The sequence below is a fragment of the Pleurodeles waltl genome, chromosome 9 (genome assembly GCF_031143425.1).
Source record: "Pleurodeles waltl isolate 20211129_DDA chromosome 9, aPleWal1.hap1.20221129, whole genome shotgun sequence".
In the NCBI taxonomy this organism is placed as follows: domain Eukaryota; kingdom Metazoa; phylum Chordata; class Amphibia; order Caudata; family Salamandridae; genus Pleurodeles; species Pleurodeles waltl.
The window spans coordinates 1,188,898,442-1,188,916,495 of NC_090448.1; the positions used below are offsets into that span (position 1 = coordinate 1,188,898,442).

The 18,054-nt window shown below is 48.0% G+C and overlaps 1 protein-coding gene across 1 annotated transcript in view; it reads left to right on the top strand.

Moving 5' to 3' along the window:
* The window catches only part of TTC6 (tetratricopeptide repeat domain 6), a 475,627-nt gene that overhangs the window by 349,680 nt on the left and 107,893 nt on the right, over nucleotides 1-18,054 (top strand). Inside the window, exons 28-29 of the mRNA XM_069207716.1 lie at nucleotides 3,919-3,992; nucleotides 17,183-17,393. Coding sequence (XP_069063817.1) covers nucleotides 3,919-3,992; nucleotides 17,183-17,393 — 285 coding nt within the window. The remainder of the gene's footprint in view (nucleotides 1-3,918; nucleotides 3,993-17,182; nucleotides 17,394-18,054) is intronic.

Here is an 18,054-nt window from a genome sequence, read left to right on the forward strand (position 1 = left end):
AATGACTATCAGTGGGTGCAGCCGTACATTCTCTGCGAGTCAGTGAGCAGGTGTGAGATGTGAAGGAGCTCTTTAAGTAGTAAAGGGCTTGCAGAAAGAGTGGCAGCCCATTCTCTGGGAATTAGTCAACAAGCATGGGGCACTGGGTGGCACTTCAGGCAATTAATGAGTGGGCATAGAGACCTATCCTGTGGGAGGGAGGGAGCAGGTTTGTTGTGTAAAATAAAACTTCTGATAGAGACTTCTAATCGCTGATTCTTCACCTTTTGAACATTCCCCAGGCGTCAGACTGTATCTGGGTAGATCAGTAGTATTTCTGCATGCCTGTAGGTGGTGCCACACGGCTGCGCACTGACTCCATTACGCCCCCTAAATGACATGCGGAGCCTATATATGCCACTCCGTAATTTTCTTTCTTTTGGCACTATCAGGCGCGGATCTAGAGTTACCTCTTTTCTCTTTGAGACAGTTTACGACAACATTTTTCCTGTATGCAAGGGCAGTGTCACCTCCCAAAATTACAGGTTTTAAGGACTGTCACTAACCAATATCTTTGACAGAGCCTGATTATGTTTACAAGTAGTAGCTAGGGTGGGGCCTGGCTCTAAGGCCCACAGTGACAGCGTGCCGATGAACCTGAAGATTCAAACAGACTCTGAGGTGAAACTCTGTTGCCAAGCACTGGAAGATTCTGCTGCAAGCTGGTTCCAGTCGAAGGGTCACTCCCGGTGCTGTTCACAGTCCAAAGGCGTACTAGTCCTTTCCGTGGTCAGTCATTGTGCTCCAATTCTTTGGGTAAGTTGAAGAAAAAACATGGCACCTTCCTTCACCCTCATACTCCTGAAGAGGTGTCAGGGAATCACTATCCGGAAGTCAGTCTATGTCAGAGCCCATCCTGCAAATTGTCCCAGCACAACTCGAGATTCTTGACATTTAGGAACAAATGCTATCCAACAGGATTAGGTGCTATAGGATGTGTTATCACCGTCACCACTGACAATCCTTCCTCGGCTCATGAATCTGCTTTTGGCGCTAGACTGGATCCAGAAATGCTAAAATAGCCCTTGTGCACAGATAGGTGGGACCTGAGCTCCACCTAGGCCCCAGTTCCTCCTTGGATGTGATCTGGAGCTGTGCTTAATTTCTTTGAAGCACAACCTTCCCTGCTTGACTTACCACCTCACAAGAAGGACCACACACGCTGCATTCCTTATCTGGTACGGATTCGGACAACCTTTGTGATGCAAGTGATGTAATAGCGCAACCACACCACACAGGAAATTGTCATTATGACCTTCAAAAGGCCAGTGGCCTTGACAATTCCCCTAAGGCGGGACTTCTCTCACCGCAGGCCCTGCCACTGAGGAGAGTGATCTTTCGCAGTGGCCATGAATAGGGGAGCCCAAGGTCAAACTTTCCACGGTAGAGGTAAAAAAAAAATGTCTTGATGGATGAGCCACAGCTGGGTCTACTGAGACCCTCCTATACTTCAATGAAATATTTAGATACTTTTTAGGGGGCTGGACCGAACCTTTCTCTGACTCCTCAGTCAATTGCCAAATTGCAAGACTCCATCACTATGCACCAGGCAACCCTGCATTTTTGTCGCAGCACCCCTCCCCTCAAAGGTTGGTGGTGCAGGAATCTACAAGTCGGACACACCTGAATACTTTACCCAGTACTCCCCCGACAGGGAGTCCAAATGAGTGAATATCTTTGGGAAGCGGATATTTTGTTCCATATTTTCTTCCACAAGTTTGGCCCTCGGTTCGTAAATTCCAGTTGCCTGCTGGGCCTCCATTCCCTGCTCTTGGGATTTGGTGGTTCAAGTCTGCGTAGGTAACTTGGAAGATTTCCGACTGGTTCTGACACATAATGCACCAAGTTCACAATTAGTTGTACTTGGATACCAGCGATTCTATCAGGCGCACCACTGTTGCCATTCGCCGCCACGCCTGGCAGTGGTCAACCTTTTGTTTAGCTGATATCCAATCATCCCTCATAGGCATGCCCTTTGCCCGGCCTCACCTATTTGAGAACAAGGCACATTCCTCTCTGGGAGGGGGTGAAAGAGAGCAGAGTCACAGCACACTTCCTAGGCTTATCCACCCACAAGACTCATGGGGCATCTTTTGAGTCGCTCCAATCGGGTCGCTACAGTTCCTCACCTGGAAGGTAGGTTTTCTTCTGGCTATCTCCAGAAATGAAGTGAGCTTTAGATTTTGATATTCAAAGAACGCTTTATGCAGGTACTTAAAGTCAGAGTCCTACTATGCACACACCTGATTTCTAGCCAAAAGTCCTCTTCACATTCCATGTGAACCAGTGGATGAATTGATCTTCCTTTTTACCTGACTGAGCATTGCTGGAGGAAAAAGGATTTAAACTTTCGATGACCAAAAAGCCTTCATGTGCTCTGTGGACCATACTCGTACAGCCTTTTATTACTTCTGAAAAATCACATCTTAGCAACCCCAACTCAGGGGCAAGACCTCTAGGCCGATTACCAGATTCACATTTGTTTTGCCAGAGTCCTACACACACTACATGCCATCCCTGGGGCACATTGCACTTGTAATAAAGTAATGACATCGGTGTTCCTGATCAGTGTCCCGTTAGCAGCTGGATTGAAGGTTTCTACTTGGGTGTCTATCCACACGTTCACTAAGCGTTAGTTTGTGGACATTCGTGGCCGACAAGAAGCACAAGTCAAGTAGACTGTAGATACAACTTTCTTCCAGAAATAATCTTCTGTTCGCAAGTCACTCCTTTAAGGATTGAGGTGCTGCTTTTTCAGTCCATGTTCAACATGTGATCTGCAGCATTGCACGGTGCCATTGGCGAACACTAGCAACCAGTAATAATTGGTTTGCAACAGGTAGTTCTGTAGATTCTCATGTTCAATACCCATCGAAAAAAAATCTCCAGATCCAGTCTAACGCCTGGGGAAATTCTACGGTAAGGAATCTGCAACTAGAATATGTCTTTACCAGATAAATGGCTACTGAAGGTAAGTAACTTGTTCTTCCATGCAGCCGTTGACTGTGCATGCTGTCATCGTGTCATGTTATGACAGCGGCTATTAAGAGGTGTCTCCCTTTGGGTAGTGAAGGGCTGTAGACACCAGAGGGGGCCCATGGCAGTGACTGACAGTGATTGTGAAATAGAGCTGGTCATTACTGTACATAGAATTTTCCTAGCAGTTAGAGACTGATAGAATTTACCCAGTGGGTGTTTTCTCATGGTTCAGTAACCAGTCGCTACCACATCTCAGCAGCGACAGACATTCACAGACCGTCATTTCTTGGCAGTTAGTAACTTGCAGTAAATGTGAAGGTGTCTTTTCCGGCAGGTACCAGTCAGACGTGTCTGTGGGTGCCTTCTCTGGAAGTAGATTACCAGCTATGACTGTGGCGAGATCTTTGCTAGCTGTCCACATCCGCCAGGGATGTGGACAAGAAGTTAGTGACTGCACGTACCTCTGGATGGTCACTTAGACGACGTCAGTGTCCGCCCGGGCTGTGGAGGGGCGTTTCTGAACATTTATAAAGTTGACTCACTTACTGTTCCATGGTTACTGTTGTAAGGTAGTTTGTGTATTAGCTCTGTTTATTAATTGCTAGTAGTGTAATATTACTTTTTATAGAGTAAGTCATTTTAGCAGTTATATTAGTTTAGCATTTATTAGTTATAATTCATTATTACGTATTAGTACATCATAAGGCTGAGAGTGGTATATCCCTCCTCCCCGTGGAAAGAGGAGAGAAGCTGAGGAGCCGGAGGAGAGGGGATCAAGAAAACTGTATGAAGGCTGAACAGTGGAGATGAAATAAAGTCTGGAGTTAAAAGATAAGTACTGCGTGTGGTGGACTTTAGAATAGTTACCTTTTCCCAAAATCCTTTCTTTTTCTCTAACAGGACTTCAAGAGAGCAATAGAGAAAAATCCATCAGATGTCCGCATTCTCCTTGTGCTCGGCCTTTGTCACCACAGGTACAAATTTGTGTTTTTAATCTCTGTCGTATGGACTCCATGAAGCACAGGAAGTATTCTGATTCTCTGTGTATGGATTCCTAACATCGCATGGTTGATATCTTCAGTGGACAATTGTAAGGAAATGCCTCCTTGGCATGGTTACCCCCTGACCTTTTGCCTTTGCTGATGCTATGTTTTGAATTGAAAGTGTGCTGAGGCTTGCTAACCAGGCCCCAGCACCAGTGTTCTTTCCCTAACCTGTACCTTTGCCTCCACAATTGGCACACCCTGGCATCCAGGTAAGTCCCTTGTAACTGGTACCCCTGGTACCAAGGGCCCTGATGCCAGGGAAGGTCTCTAAGGGATGCAGCATGTCTTATGCCACCCTGGGGACCCCTCACTCAGCACAGACACACTGCTTGCCAGCTTGTGTGTGCTAGTGAGGACAAAATGACTAAGTCGACATGGCACTCCCCTCAGGGTGCCATGCCAATCTCACACTGCCTATGAAGTATAGATAAGTCACCCCTCTAGCAGGCCTTACAGCCCTAAGGCAGGGTGCACTATACCATAGGTGAGGGCACAGGTGCATGAGCACTATGCCCCTACAGTGTCTAAGCAAAACCTTAGACATTGTAAGTGCAGGGTAGCCATAAGAGTATATGGTCTGGGAGTCTGTCATGCACGAACTCCACAGCACCATAATGGCTACACTGAAAACTGTGAAGTTTAGTATCAAACTTCTCAGCACAATAAATGCACACTGATACCAGTGTACCTTTTATTGTAACTTACACCCCAGAGGGCACCTTAGAGGTGCCCCCTGAAAGCTTAACCGACTACCCGTTTAGGCTGACTGTTTTTTGCAGCTTGCCACACTCCAGACATGTTGCTGGCCACTTGGGGAGAGTGCCTTTGTCACTCTGTGGCTAGTAACAAAGCCTGTACTGGGTGGAGGTGCTTCACACCTCCCCCTGCAGGAACTGTAACACCTGGCGGTGAGCCTCAAAGGCTCACCCCCTTTGTTACAGCACCCCAGGGCACTCCAGCTAGTGGAGTTGCCCGCCCCCTCCGGCCACGGCCCCACTTTTGGCGGCAAGGCCGGAGGAGATAATGAGAAAAACAAGGAGGAGTCACTGGCCAGTCAGGACAGCCCCTAAGGCATCCTGAGCTGAGGTGACTCTGACTTTTAGAAATCCTCCATCTTGCAGATGGAGGATTCCCCCAATAGGGATAGGAATGTGCCCCCCTCCCCTCAGGGAGGAGGCACGAAGAGGGTGTAGCCACCCTCAGGGCTAGTAGCCATTGGCTACTAACCCCCCAGACCTAAACACACCCCCTAAATTCTGTATTTAGGGGCTCCCCAGAACCTAGGAACTCAGATTCCTGCAACCTAATAAGAAGACGACTGCTAAGCTGAAAAACCCTGCAGAGAAGACGGAGACACCAACTTCTTTGGCCCCAGCTCTACCGGCCTGTCTCCCCACTTCTAAAGACACTGCTCCAGCAACACTTTCCACAGGGACCAGCGACCTCTGAAGCCTCAGAGGACTGCCCTGCATCTAGAAGGACCAAGAACTCCTGAGGACAGCGGCTCTGTTCACCAAAGACTGCAACTTTGCAACAAAGAAACAACTTTGAAACAACACACGTTTCCCGCCGGAAGCGTGAGACTTTGCACTCTGCACCCGACGCCCTCGGCTCGACTTGTGGAGAACAAACACCACAGGGAGGACTCTCCGGCGACTACGAGACCGTGAGTAGCCAGAGTTGACCCCCCTGAGTCCCCACATCGACACCTGCAGAGGGAATCCCGAGGCTCCCCCTGACAGCGACGGCCTGCTTCTAAGAACCCGACGCCTGGTAAGGACACTGCACCCGCAGCCCCCAGGACCTGAAGGATCCGACCTCCAGTGCAGGAGCGACCCACAGGTGGCCCTCTCCCTTGCCCAGGTGGTGGCTCCCCCGAGGAGCCCCCCCCTTGCCTGCCTGCACCGCTGAAGAGACCCCCATTGCTTTCTATTGAAAACCCGACGCTTGTTTGCACACTGCACCTGGCCGCCCCGTGCCGCTGAGGGTGTACTTTCTGTGTGGACTTGTGTCCCCCCCGGTGCCCTACAAAACCCCCCTCGTCTTCCCTCCAAAGACGCGGGTACTTACCTGCTGGCAGACTGGAACCGGGGCACCCCCTTCTCCATTGAAGCCTATGCGTTTTGGGCACCACTTTGACATCTGCACCTGACCGGCCCTGAGCCGCTGGTGTGGTAACTTTGGGGTTGCTCTGAACCCCCAACGGTGGGCTACCTTGGACCCAAACTTGAACCCCGTAGGTGGGTTACTTACCTGCAAAAACTAACAAACACTTACCTCCCCCAGGAACTGTTGAAAATTGCACTGTCTAGTTTAAAATAGCTATATGTGATTTATGTGAAAACTATATATGCTATTTTGCTAATTCAAAGTTCCTAAAGTACCTACCTTCAATACCTTTCATTTGAAGTATTACATGTAAATCTTGAAACTGTGGTTCTTAAAATAAACTAATAAAATATATTTTTCTATACAAAAACCTATTGGCCTGGAATTGTCTCTGAGTGTGTGTTCCTCAATTATTGCTTGTGTATGTGCAACAAATGCTTAGCACTACTCCTCTGATAAGCCTACTGCTCGACCACACTACCACAAAATAGAGCATTAGAATTATCTCTTTTTGCCACTATCTTACCTCTAAGGGGAACCCTTGGACTCTGTGCATACTTTTCCTTACTTTGAAATAGTGCATACAGAGCAATCTTCCTACAACAATCTGCAATGAGGATGCTCTGCAGTTATCTGATACCCCAGAATTTCATTTGTAAAACGTAGAGAGGACTCGGGTCAGACGGCTGTGGCACTGAATTACATAAAGTTACAGCTGCACCTTCTTAGGTACCAAGACAGTTCTGAGATGTTCACACTCCACTGCTGACCAAAATCTCTCTTTGAGCAACAATCAAGACCACGTGTGTGCAATGGGTGGGTCCCCCAACTTGTTGCATCTGTTATTAGATGCATTAATGTGGGTCTGGCCTTCCCAGCACTTGTGTTGCATGCAAAGATGCCTTACACGACTATGAGGCTCATTATTGGTGGCCCTTTGGGATTAACCGGCGACTTGTAACGGGCCGCTATATTTTTCTGCCACTGAGCCTGACTTTGCATTATCTTATCTGCTTTGGGCATGAAAGCACAGGCTTAGCTCATGTGGCTTCACTCTTTGCCTTCATGAGACTCCAACTGATGTCATACCTGATATAATTAGACTTACAAAATAAAACCCAGTATTTTTTCTGTTTTTTTCAGCCCATCCCTCCTCTGATTCTTTCAAACACGTGTTAGCTCGGCTGTTTATGACCTTGAGCTCATAAGAAGTCCAATCCCTTGGCGTGTAAGCATATTTCCGAGGTCTTCTATACTTCACATTCTTCAGAGGTCTTGCATAGTGTGCGTGGACACAAGTTGTCAATTAGGAGGATGTGACACTACAAAATACCACTATAACGTCACCTAACACAGCAAAGTGCTGGTGAAAGCTGGGCCTCCTTCTTCCCTTAGTAGGAGTGCCTGCCTATATCCCCAGAAGTTATCAGGACAGCCCCAGCCTACCCAGGACATCCCCGGTTGTCAGGCAAGAGTTACCCTTCATGACTGTGACTGGCCGTCAGTAAATAACCCTTGCAGAGTCTGGCTGATTCTTTACATTTAGGAACAAATGCTGTCCAACAGGATTAGGTGCTATAGGATGTGTTCTCACTGTCACCGCGGACGATCCTTCCTCGGCTCATGAATCTGCTTCTGGCGCTAGACTGGATCCAGAAATGCTAAAATAGCCCTTGTGCGCAGATAGGTGGGACCTCAACTCCACCTAGGCCCCAGTACCTCCTTGAATGTGGTCTGGAGCTGTATATGGCCCTCTGGACCCAGTTCCTTTTTGTTCTGAATCCATTGAGATGGACACGGACTTCCCCTCCTTTGAAAGTTATTTTTCAAAGCAGTCTTTGCAACACCATTAGGAAAAATGTTTCCTACAAGAAAAGGTCACTGTTTCATGAATGATGTTTCTTTCACTCCCAGGCATTCTCTGTGCACCCTGCCCTTGGAGTTTAGCTTCTGCACATGCCTCACGATCTGCTTAGAGTATGACTTGATGCATTTGCCTGCCACTGAGGACCAGGAGGGTACTTTATTACGCTTAGATGCCACAATGAGCTATGGGGTTGGCATCTCTGTAGATCCTGTTCTCGATCTAGGTGCAGAGGGGTATGTTAATTCCAGAAGAAGTCTTTCCACATCAAGTTTAAGATATACTGAACATAGGGCTCTATTTCCTTTCTATGTCATTTCTGCTCGTGGGACAGATCTTCTGATCAGTAGGTCCATTCCTCAACCTTGACCTCGATTTTGTCAAAGACCAAAACTGAAACACGTCTTTTCGTAAATTATGGTCCATATTGAATGGGATTCACATCCTCCAAACAGATTATTTCTCAATAGATTTTAGCCTGCTTTAGAAGTTGGTACCAGTTAGCAAACCAACATCTTCCTCGTTTTGATCGACTGTTATCGCTGCTCCGCCCAAGTTGCTGCTTTCTCCTAGGGATTTCTGGCAATGGTTTGTCCTGTGGCTTTGGGCTCCAAATCACCTGTTAGATCTCAAATTGTGTCACTTGTAGTAGCCTCTGTTGATGTTGCTGCTCCAAGCTCGTCACCCCATTCCGTGCTACTGACGTCCTTGACAATTGCTTCAATATTAATGCCGATGTCAGCGTCATCCACAACAACAGTTCTAGCTTCATTTTTGGAGTTGTCTGGTGATGGAATGTTTTTGGATACCGGTGAATGCACAGGAAAGCTGGGATTTGTCTGCTTGTGGGCCCGAGCCTTGTTTGGGCTTCTGTTAAGGACTTTTTTCTACAAAGGGTCAATAATGAGGCAGACACGCTCCCCTCCCAGATAGACTTTGGTAAAGGCATCTATTTGGTTCTCCAGAACTGCAATGACTTCAGAGGGTTTTTCTGAGATTTTCCTGCCATTTCTCTGGAGGCCTTTTTTTCCTTTTGAGGTGGTCCACTGCAGGGCGGCGGAGGGCCTTGTTTTACCACTGCCAGTTGCAGAGGTTAAGCCAAACATAGCCACATAAGAACCCTTGTTGTATTTTAGTAAAGCTCTCCTAGACCATGTGACGTCTGCTTGGTTTAAGCTTCCCTCACCTCAGGCTTCCCACTCCCAGCTGCTCACCATCTTCACCCGGCTATAGCCTGTCCAGAGTCTGTGTCCTCTCATCCATTACCTGAGGGCCTTGGACTGAAGCTGCAGGGCCCTGCATTTGCAAGAATGAATGAATACTCTTTTCTTCCCTCCCCATCTGACAGTGACGCTCAGTGAATTGAGCCGGTGGGAAATAAATTGTTCTGATTGAGGCGCTTGGCTCTTCGTTCATGCGCAGCACATGCCTCTTAGTGTGCTTACTCCCTTGCTTTCTGGGCAATGGAACAGACAGGGGGCCCCTTCTACCGAGCCATAAGAAAGGGCGTTTTGCAGAAGTATTTGTGATGGATCTGAGGACGCCAAACAATGTCTTCGATCCAGTCTTGACAGAGTTGATCCGCTGGCCCGGCCTATGGTTAAGCCTACGTTGACATGTTTGTTGCCATCCTCCGATCTCCCTGGAGACTATTCCAGGCGATTCTGCTGCATCCAGCTTTTGATGGTTGCTATCCCTCTGGTGATGAGACTTCCTCGGCCGTAGATGGAATCGCACAGTGATGCACCCCTGCATTATCTTGTGGTGTGGGGTCTTATTTGTGGACATCCAGCAGGTGGTGCAGGGGGCTGGGCATGGCAGGGGTCAAAGGCTTTGCAAGATTCCAGTCTTACAGGCAACACGCCTTCCCGACCTGACCACCAGCTGTCGTGCCGTTTTGCGCCCACAGCAGTGTGCGGAGAGGCTCACAGTGGCTTTGAAGGGTCAAGGACCAAAGGCCATGCAACAGTACATCTATACTCTCACCAGTAGGCTGGGGCAATACAGTGTCCCATCGTATCTGAAGGAGGCTCAAAGGCTTTGGAATTGGGCAAACCCTCACAACATAACACTCTGAGAGAAAACATGTTAAGGATAGGCAAGAAATGGAAATACTTTGGACATGTCAAGGGGTGCATGCTACAAATGAGAGCCTGTCGTTGTGCCATGGATAATTCTCCAGACCTAAACTTATTTGCCACAAGACACATTACAAAGTGAAGTTCTTCCCAAGCAGACATTGGCAACCACAGGTGACCAGGGTAGTTATTTCTACCCTTTCTAGTTTACGTCCGAAAGCTTACGTCCGAAAGTCAGCAGCAAGATTGCAAGGGAGTTTTTCACTCTCACGGGAGATCCCCAGTGCATCTCTTGTGCAGTCCTCAAGTGCTCTTCAACAATCACTAGGCTATGCTCTCCAAGCGAGCAGGACAGTTTTCACATCACAACTCAGCATTTGTTAGCTTGTTGGCCCGGCTCTTAGGCACTGAGAGTTTGCCCATCCAGACACACCTCCTGAATGCAGAAAGTAGGTTGCCCAGGCTTCAGCCTCGGTGAAATCTAAATTAAAGTGTTTGTGTGTGCTCTGGTGAACACACAGATAGTTATTTACAGTTTGAGGACATACCTCTTGGACATCTTGAAGTTCCATCACATGTCCACTTCATCATGACTTGTCTGATGACTCACAGTGAACGGAAATGATTACAGGGCTTCTCATAATCTTCCCATGAGCTCGCAGGCTGTTCGTGGAAGAAGACAGGTCTACGGCACTTCTGATGTCTTACAGATGAGGAGCAATACTGTTGTTTACAGTAGGAGCTGCTATGTTGTTTTCTTTCTTCCTAAATCCTTCAAGTGGAACGGAGTTTCATCGTCGCCGTCTGGATGTCCAGTGTCTGTGTTCAACAATCTAATGGATGTTAGGCTCTCTGACAAGCTATATGCATGCTTTGGTCACACGGGCAGTCTACTGGTCCAATAATAGTTCTCTAGGTGGGGTTCAGGCGCTATTAAGTACCATGTGTGAAGAACAGTCCCCTCTTAGTGGGAGAGTCGCAGCACAGGCCCCAAGGCACCTTTCTAGCTTCTGCAGATCTACCATGTGCAAGAATCACTGGATATTCACAAAACCTTTTCCTACAGTGCCTGCAGCTTATGGCACAGGGTAAGCCCAGATGTTCTCTCCTTCAATCACCAGTAGGAATGTTATACAGCACGTTAGGTGAGCATTAGACAACACAGAGTGACACAATTTGCGGTGCAGTTACTTCACATGTGGGGTGGTGATTTTTTTAGTCGGAATGAATGTATGTTCCTATCTTTCGTCTCCATCAGAGCATGCCCAGTGATTACAGAGCGGCCACAGCCCATCTATCTTCACACTCAGTAGGAACCGTTTAGGGATGATGGTTCTAGAAGGGTTGTTAGGTCCTGAAGAAAGCCCAGAGATATGATAGTACACCGCCGGGGACTGAAACATGTTGACCAATACAAAGCAGTGAAGAAGGACCATAATACTTGCCAGATGCTCCACTTCTTTCTTTTTGTTTTTAATCTTGTATGAGAAAGGCTTAATCATATGATAAAGTACCTCTGGATTCCTTGTCTTGATACAATTTTAGGTTTCCTTTTCGCAAAGTACCTCTCCTCAGAAGCTCCGAAGGGCTCACCGTGTACCAACCTGGTGCTGGTAAGGGAGGCCTCTAAGATGACGGATGCCATCTAGCATGGGTGATGAATCCCAACCTTTTTAATAACACATTTGTAATGCTGAATCCGAAAGACCAGTGAGTCCTGGAATTACATTTACTCACAAAATACAGAAGCACAGGTGTAAAAAAGTGAATTATTAGTTGGAGTGGATAGTAGTCCTCGTCAGGTAGTAATGGCACTACTCCTTACAAGGGCTCAACAATTGTACCCTGAGCTCAACCCTTGGCAGCTGTAGCACAGAGCAGACGGACATAGCTTAGGAGAAATGGTTGAAGCTTTAATCAGTACCAAAACAGTTAAAAGTAGAAAACACAACACAATAAAAATAATTTATAAAACATGTAATGACTAACTAAATAACAAAAGGCAAAATTCTGATGTGGGGAACTGGAAATATAAATTTTCAAAGTTGTAGATGTTTCTAGAGTCAAAAAGCATAAAGTGCCAACCGTGGGGATCTGGTTGTGCTAAACCAGGTCGGAGCCAAACGTTAAAGCCGAACACGATGGAGCAAGGGATCAGGTTCTTCCCAGCGGAAAGTTTATCTAAGTTAAAGCCGAACGAGATGGAGCAAGGGATCAAGTTCGTCCCAGTGGAAAGTTTATCTCCGACTTAGTCATTTTCCTGGAGAAAAGTCCTCGTTGATGAGGTTCCAGGTGGGTTGGGATGCAAGCTGAATCCAAAGAGATGCTCGGTGACAGCAGCCAGCTGAAGTGCAGGACCTCAATGGGAGCCTCCCTTCCAGAAAGATGTTTGAGGCTCTTGATGGGAGGATCACTCGAAGCGGCCGAATTCCGGGCCCTAGATGGTGTCTTTATTGTCTGGGTGCTGCATAGCTTTGGTCCTCATGAAATCGGACTAAGAAGCTATTCTTGAAGTCCAGACCCTTTCAGGTGGGCAAACCAGCAAGTTGAGTCGACCGGCAGTTCCAGGCTGGTGGCAGCAGCTCAGCGATGGTCTGGTGGTGGCCTCCGGTTCTTTTTGCAGAAAGTTCAGAAAAGGTTTCTAAGTATCTAGACTTGCCATTATAATGGGAAAACAGTACATTCTAACACCAGATACGGATCCAGGGCGTTTTAGGCACTACTTGGGGGTTACGACTCAGTCTCTCAGAAGCCACCAATAGGATCCATGGCAAATCCAGGTGGAACTAGTCAGCAAAATTCAGCAGAGCCTTGGGCTTCTTGCAGCTTTCATGTTAGTGGATCTGTAGAGGAGGCTAGCCAACTAGCCTTTAGAGTCCACTCTTCTGTTGTGGATACAAGTGGGACAGGTCCAGCCACTGGGGGTTCTCTCCACAGGTTCAACAGCAAGTTCATTCCTTCTTCTGTCTTCCACAGGTGTTCTGAAGAGGGTGCAGAAGGTGCCACTTTATGACCAGTGCCAGCTCGTGGGTGGTGGAATCTCCTGGCCACTTCCAACCCGTGGGATAAAAGTTCCCAGTGGTGCTTTCATCATGCTTCCTGTGTGATTTACTGTAAAGTATCCCACAGTGTCCCTCTACCTAAAACCAATATGGCAGAACCGTTCTTGCTTTGTGTAGAACTCCCCAGTCCCACCCAGAGGTGTGACTAGTATAAAGGGCTCCCTTCCTTGGGGTTGCTCAAACCAGTTCGGGAGCAGCCCCTTCCCCACTGGGATTGGTGCCTAGTTGGCTACCAGGACAATGAAGGTGCCGGCCTAGGTGTGAGTTACATCTGCTTGTGACAGGGTAGGCACCCTTTGAAGTTTAACTAAGTTCCTGATCGCAGCACTGAGGGCCATCCCGTCAGGTGGAAAATCCTATTCCAAACCCAAGCCTTTCGTGCCTGTCTGGGAACAATACACACCTCACCACACGAGGGCCATTAACGGCGGGATGACACTGAACACTGTTCAGGAACATGCCAGCTTTCTATATCCAAAATAGTAATTGGAAATCACACTTTGTTTCAGATTAGATTTTAAATTACTATTAACTGGAGTCCATGGGTCATGGTTCTAGCTAATCCCAAACTGAAGTTATGCATCACAAGGTGTAGGACTGTAGCCTCGTGCTTCCCTATGGGAGAGCCAGTTTTGCCACAGTGCAAAAGTGACTTTGGAGTTTCTTTTCTGTAAAACTGAAGTACACATGTCCTACTTTTTAAATACAGTGCACCCTGCCCTATGGGTTTTTAGAGTCTGTCTTGTAGGTGACTTATAAGTATTAAAAGTAGTTTTAGCTCTGGCAGAATGTTTATTTTGCCGGGTCGAATTCGTACTTTAAAAGCTACACAGGGCTGACTTAAGGACTTCAGCGGTGGCACAATAGGTGCTGCAGTCCACTAGTGACATTTAACTTACATCCCCTGGGTACACTGGGTACCACATACTAGGACATATCATTAAGTTAAATGTGCCACTTAGGGCTTTTAACCAATTCAACAAGTCCTAGGGGTCAGGGCACATGCACTGGGGCCTGGTTAGCAGGGTCATAGTGTGCATAATCTAAAAAACAGCATCAGTAAAACAAATATGGGGGTGATCATACAAAAAGGGCATTTTCCTACACAAATAGCTTGTGAAATCTTTCAAAGCTAGTATAATAGAGCCCTCCCAGGGCTAGTGGAGTTCTTCTGGCCTTCAAGGAAAGGTAGACCTAGTCTGTCTTGTTCCTTTGGGATTTTCTCTGTAAGCTTGTCTTTTTCATTGTTGTGAGCATCCTGCTTCCACTCACACCTAACTCCAGGATCCTTGTGCCCAAGTACATGTGGGGCACCTAGGACTGAGGGAACTGCTGTAGGGTAGGCAGGAGTTTCTGCACCAGGCGGTCAGGTGTTGTTGACCAGAGGTAGAGACTGTGGGTCTTGGTGTCTGGGTCACCACGGGCTGAAGGAACTGTTGCAGGGCGAGGTATGAGTTTCTGCACCAGGCGGTCAGGTGTTGTTGACCAGAGGAAAAGAGTGAGAGTCCTGGGGCCCAAGAGTCTCTAGGCCACCTCGGACTAAGGGAACTAATACAGGGCGAGGTAGGAGGTCAGGCATTGTTGATCAGAGGAAGAGAGTGAGGGTCCTGGCATCTGTGGGCCACTTTGGGTCGAGGGAACTGTTGTAGGGTGAGGTAGGAGGTCAGGCATTCTTGATCAGAGGAAGAGAGTGAGCGTCCTGGTGCCTGTGGGCCACCTTGGACTAAGGGAACTATAACAGGAGGAGGTGTGAGTTTCTGCACCAGGCAGTCAGGCGTTGTTGACCAGAGGAAGAGACTGTGGGTCCTGGTGTCTGTGGGCAGGCTCGGACTGAAGGAACTGTTGTAGGGCGAGGTATGAGTTTCTGCACCAGGCAGTCAGGTGTAATTGACCAGAGGAAGAGCGTGAGGGTCCTGGCGTCTGTGGGCCACCTCGGGCTGAGGGAACTGTTGTAGGGTGAGGTAGGGGGTCAGGCATTCTTGATCAGAGGAAGAGAGTGAGGGTCCTGGCATCTGTGGGCCACTTTGGGTCGAGGGAACTGTTGTAGGGTGAGGTAGGAGGACAGGCATTCTTGATCAGAGGAAGAGAGTGAGCGTCCTGGTGCCTGTGGGCCACCTTGGGCTGAGGGAACATTAACAGGAGGAGGTATGAGTTTCTACACCAGGTGGTCAGGCGTTGCCGACCAGAGGAAGAGACTGTGGGTCCTGGTGTTTGTGGGCAACCTCTGGCTGAAGGAACTGTTGTAGGGTGAAGTATGAGTTTCTGCACCACACGGTCAGGCGTCATTGACCTTCCGGGCGAAGGGACGGAGTCTGCATTGCATGCATAGAAGGAGCCTATAAGGACTCCAAGTAGCATGAAAGAGAATGCACTGTATGGGCAGAGGAGAAATATGTGTATTACCAATTTGTATAAATGCACGTTGTGAAGCACTGTACTGTCAACCCAAACAGAGGTATCCTGGCGCTGTAACAAATCATACATGTGAATAATAAGGACAAAATGCAATACTAGATGGAAATGTTGACCATCATGGTATAGACGGAAGCAGCATAGTTTTAAAAGCCTTCCTGAACCTCAGAAGATTCTGTTCCTTTTTCGGGGCAGATTAGTCCATTGGCGAGCTGCAGCAATGGAAAAGCAATGAAATGTGGAACCACCAGCGGAGACAAGTCTCTTGAGCTTGTTTTTTGTTGATGTAGATAGAAAATTAAGTGAATACTCAAAAAGGATTGCCTAGGGGGTATATAGCTCTATACAGCAGGCAAAGAAATTTGAAAAGCACACGTCCCTTTACAGGCAACCAGTGAAGGTGGAAAAAGCATGTAACATGTGGCCTCTTGCTCCTTGCCAAAGGACACCCGTGTGACGTAAGGATGGATTACTTTCTGCATCAGGTGCAGAGCATTGCAATAATGCAAGCGAGATGGGTGAAGGATGTACAGGATCATCACTGTGTGAGGAAAGAAGAGCAAACCTAGAGGCCTCTGGAGTGTGTTCAGCTGTGCAGCCTGGGTCAGATCAGAGTCAAACTTCACCTTTGAGTTCTTCATGGTAGAAGGTTGACTTGGCTGAAGTCTAAATTAAGGATGTGAGCAAGGGAGCTTTAAGAATGGAGACGACTGGACAGGGCACAGATCCTCCATCTTGCATCCATTCAGTTTGAGATGACTCATATTCATCCATTCATCCGTTGCTGGTGTTGCAGGTGAGCAGCTGCAGCCTCCAAATTGTTACTGAATTTTTAAAACTATTTGGGTGCCATCTGCATACCTGTACAGATCAGACCAGCATGTCTGGATCAGCTGGGCAAAAGGGGCCATCTACAAATGAGGAAGCACAGGGGACAGAATTGATCCCTGGTAAACCAGCAACATAAGAGTCAAACAGTGGAGGGAAAGGCACCTGCTGAAATTGTGCACTGTGAGTATAAAATGTAAGGGGTCTATAGAGAAGCTGAATGTGCAGCGCACGGGCAGAGGGAATGAGTGTGTGCACCATAGTGGTAGGTCCTCTGAGTGTATGCCCCATGGTAGAGGCACCTCTGACAGTGTGCACCACAGTGGTGGATCTTCTCGATGTGCATTGTGGTGCTTGCAACATCGTGTTGGGTCCTCTGGGTGTGCACTGGATTTTATACACCATTGTGGTGGGTACTCTGGTTGTGCGCACCACAGTGGTGGGTCTGCTATGTGTGCACTGGGGTGTCTGCACCACAGTGATGGATCTTCTGAGTGTGCAGTGGAGTGTGTGGCCTGTGGTGGTGGGACCTCTGAGTGTACACTGGGGTGTGTGCACCATGGTGGTGGATCCTCTAGGTGTGCACTGGAGTTTGTTCACCATGGTGGTGGGTCCTCCGAGTGTGCACCTCGGTGGAGTGTCCTCTAGGTGTACACTGGAGTATGTGCAACACAGCGGTGGACTCTGAGTGTACACTGAATGTATAGGCTGATACTGGACTGTGTACTCTGCACTCACTTTTTCTTCTGAAATCTCTGTTCCTAGACTCAGACAGTTCACAGAAGCCGTGGGTGTCTTTGACCTGGTGCTGAAGCTAGAGCCTGTTTCTGCAGATGCTTATGTTGGGCGAGGAAATTCATACATGGAATACGGGCACATGGAAGCCACGAAACAGGCCCAGAGAGACTTCCTGACAGCACTACACCTCAACCCTAAGTGCCTGAAAGCTCGCATCAGCCTGGGCTATAATCTACAGGTAAATAAACCACTCCTCACTGTATGAGATTCTATGACTACAGGGTGTGTGTACAGTGGGCCCAAACCCATGAGTGTGAGAGTGTAGAGTACTTGTTTCCACGAGAGTGTGATCGAAAGATGTCCATGTCCACACGGCATGATCCCAATAGTGCATCTCTAGAAGGGTGTGATCCAACATTGCATGATCCCCATAGTGCGTGCCCACAAGTGTGTGATCCATCACTGCGTGTCAATGGAAGCATGATCCCCACATTGCGTCTCCCCAAGGGTGTGATCCCACACTGGGGAATCCTGATTCACAAAGGGCCTCTGAACTTGTGGCGGAGGCCCCACAGTCGTGGTGAGGTGGCCCACACTCGTGATGGGGCTTGCACTCGTGGCGGGACCTCCGCAATGGGAATATGCAGTACAGAAGTCCCACCACAACTGCGGGTCTCTGCCACAATTGTAGAGGCCCTTTGTAAATTGGGCCCAAGAGTCAACAGGGGCAGGATCCCAGAAGCTCATGTCCGGAAGGATGTGATACAGCACTGCATGTCAACAGATGCATGATCCCAAAAATGCTTGTCCACAAAGATGTGATCCCAACAGTGTGTGTGTTTAACGCTGGCATCCAACAATGTGTGTACTCGAGGGCTTACTTACACTAGTATGTGTTC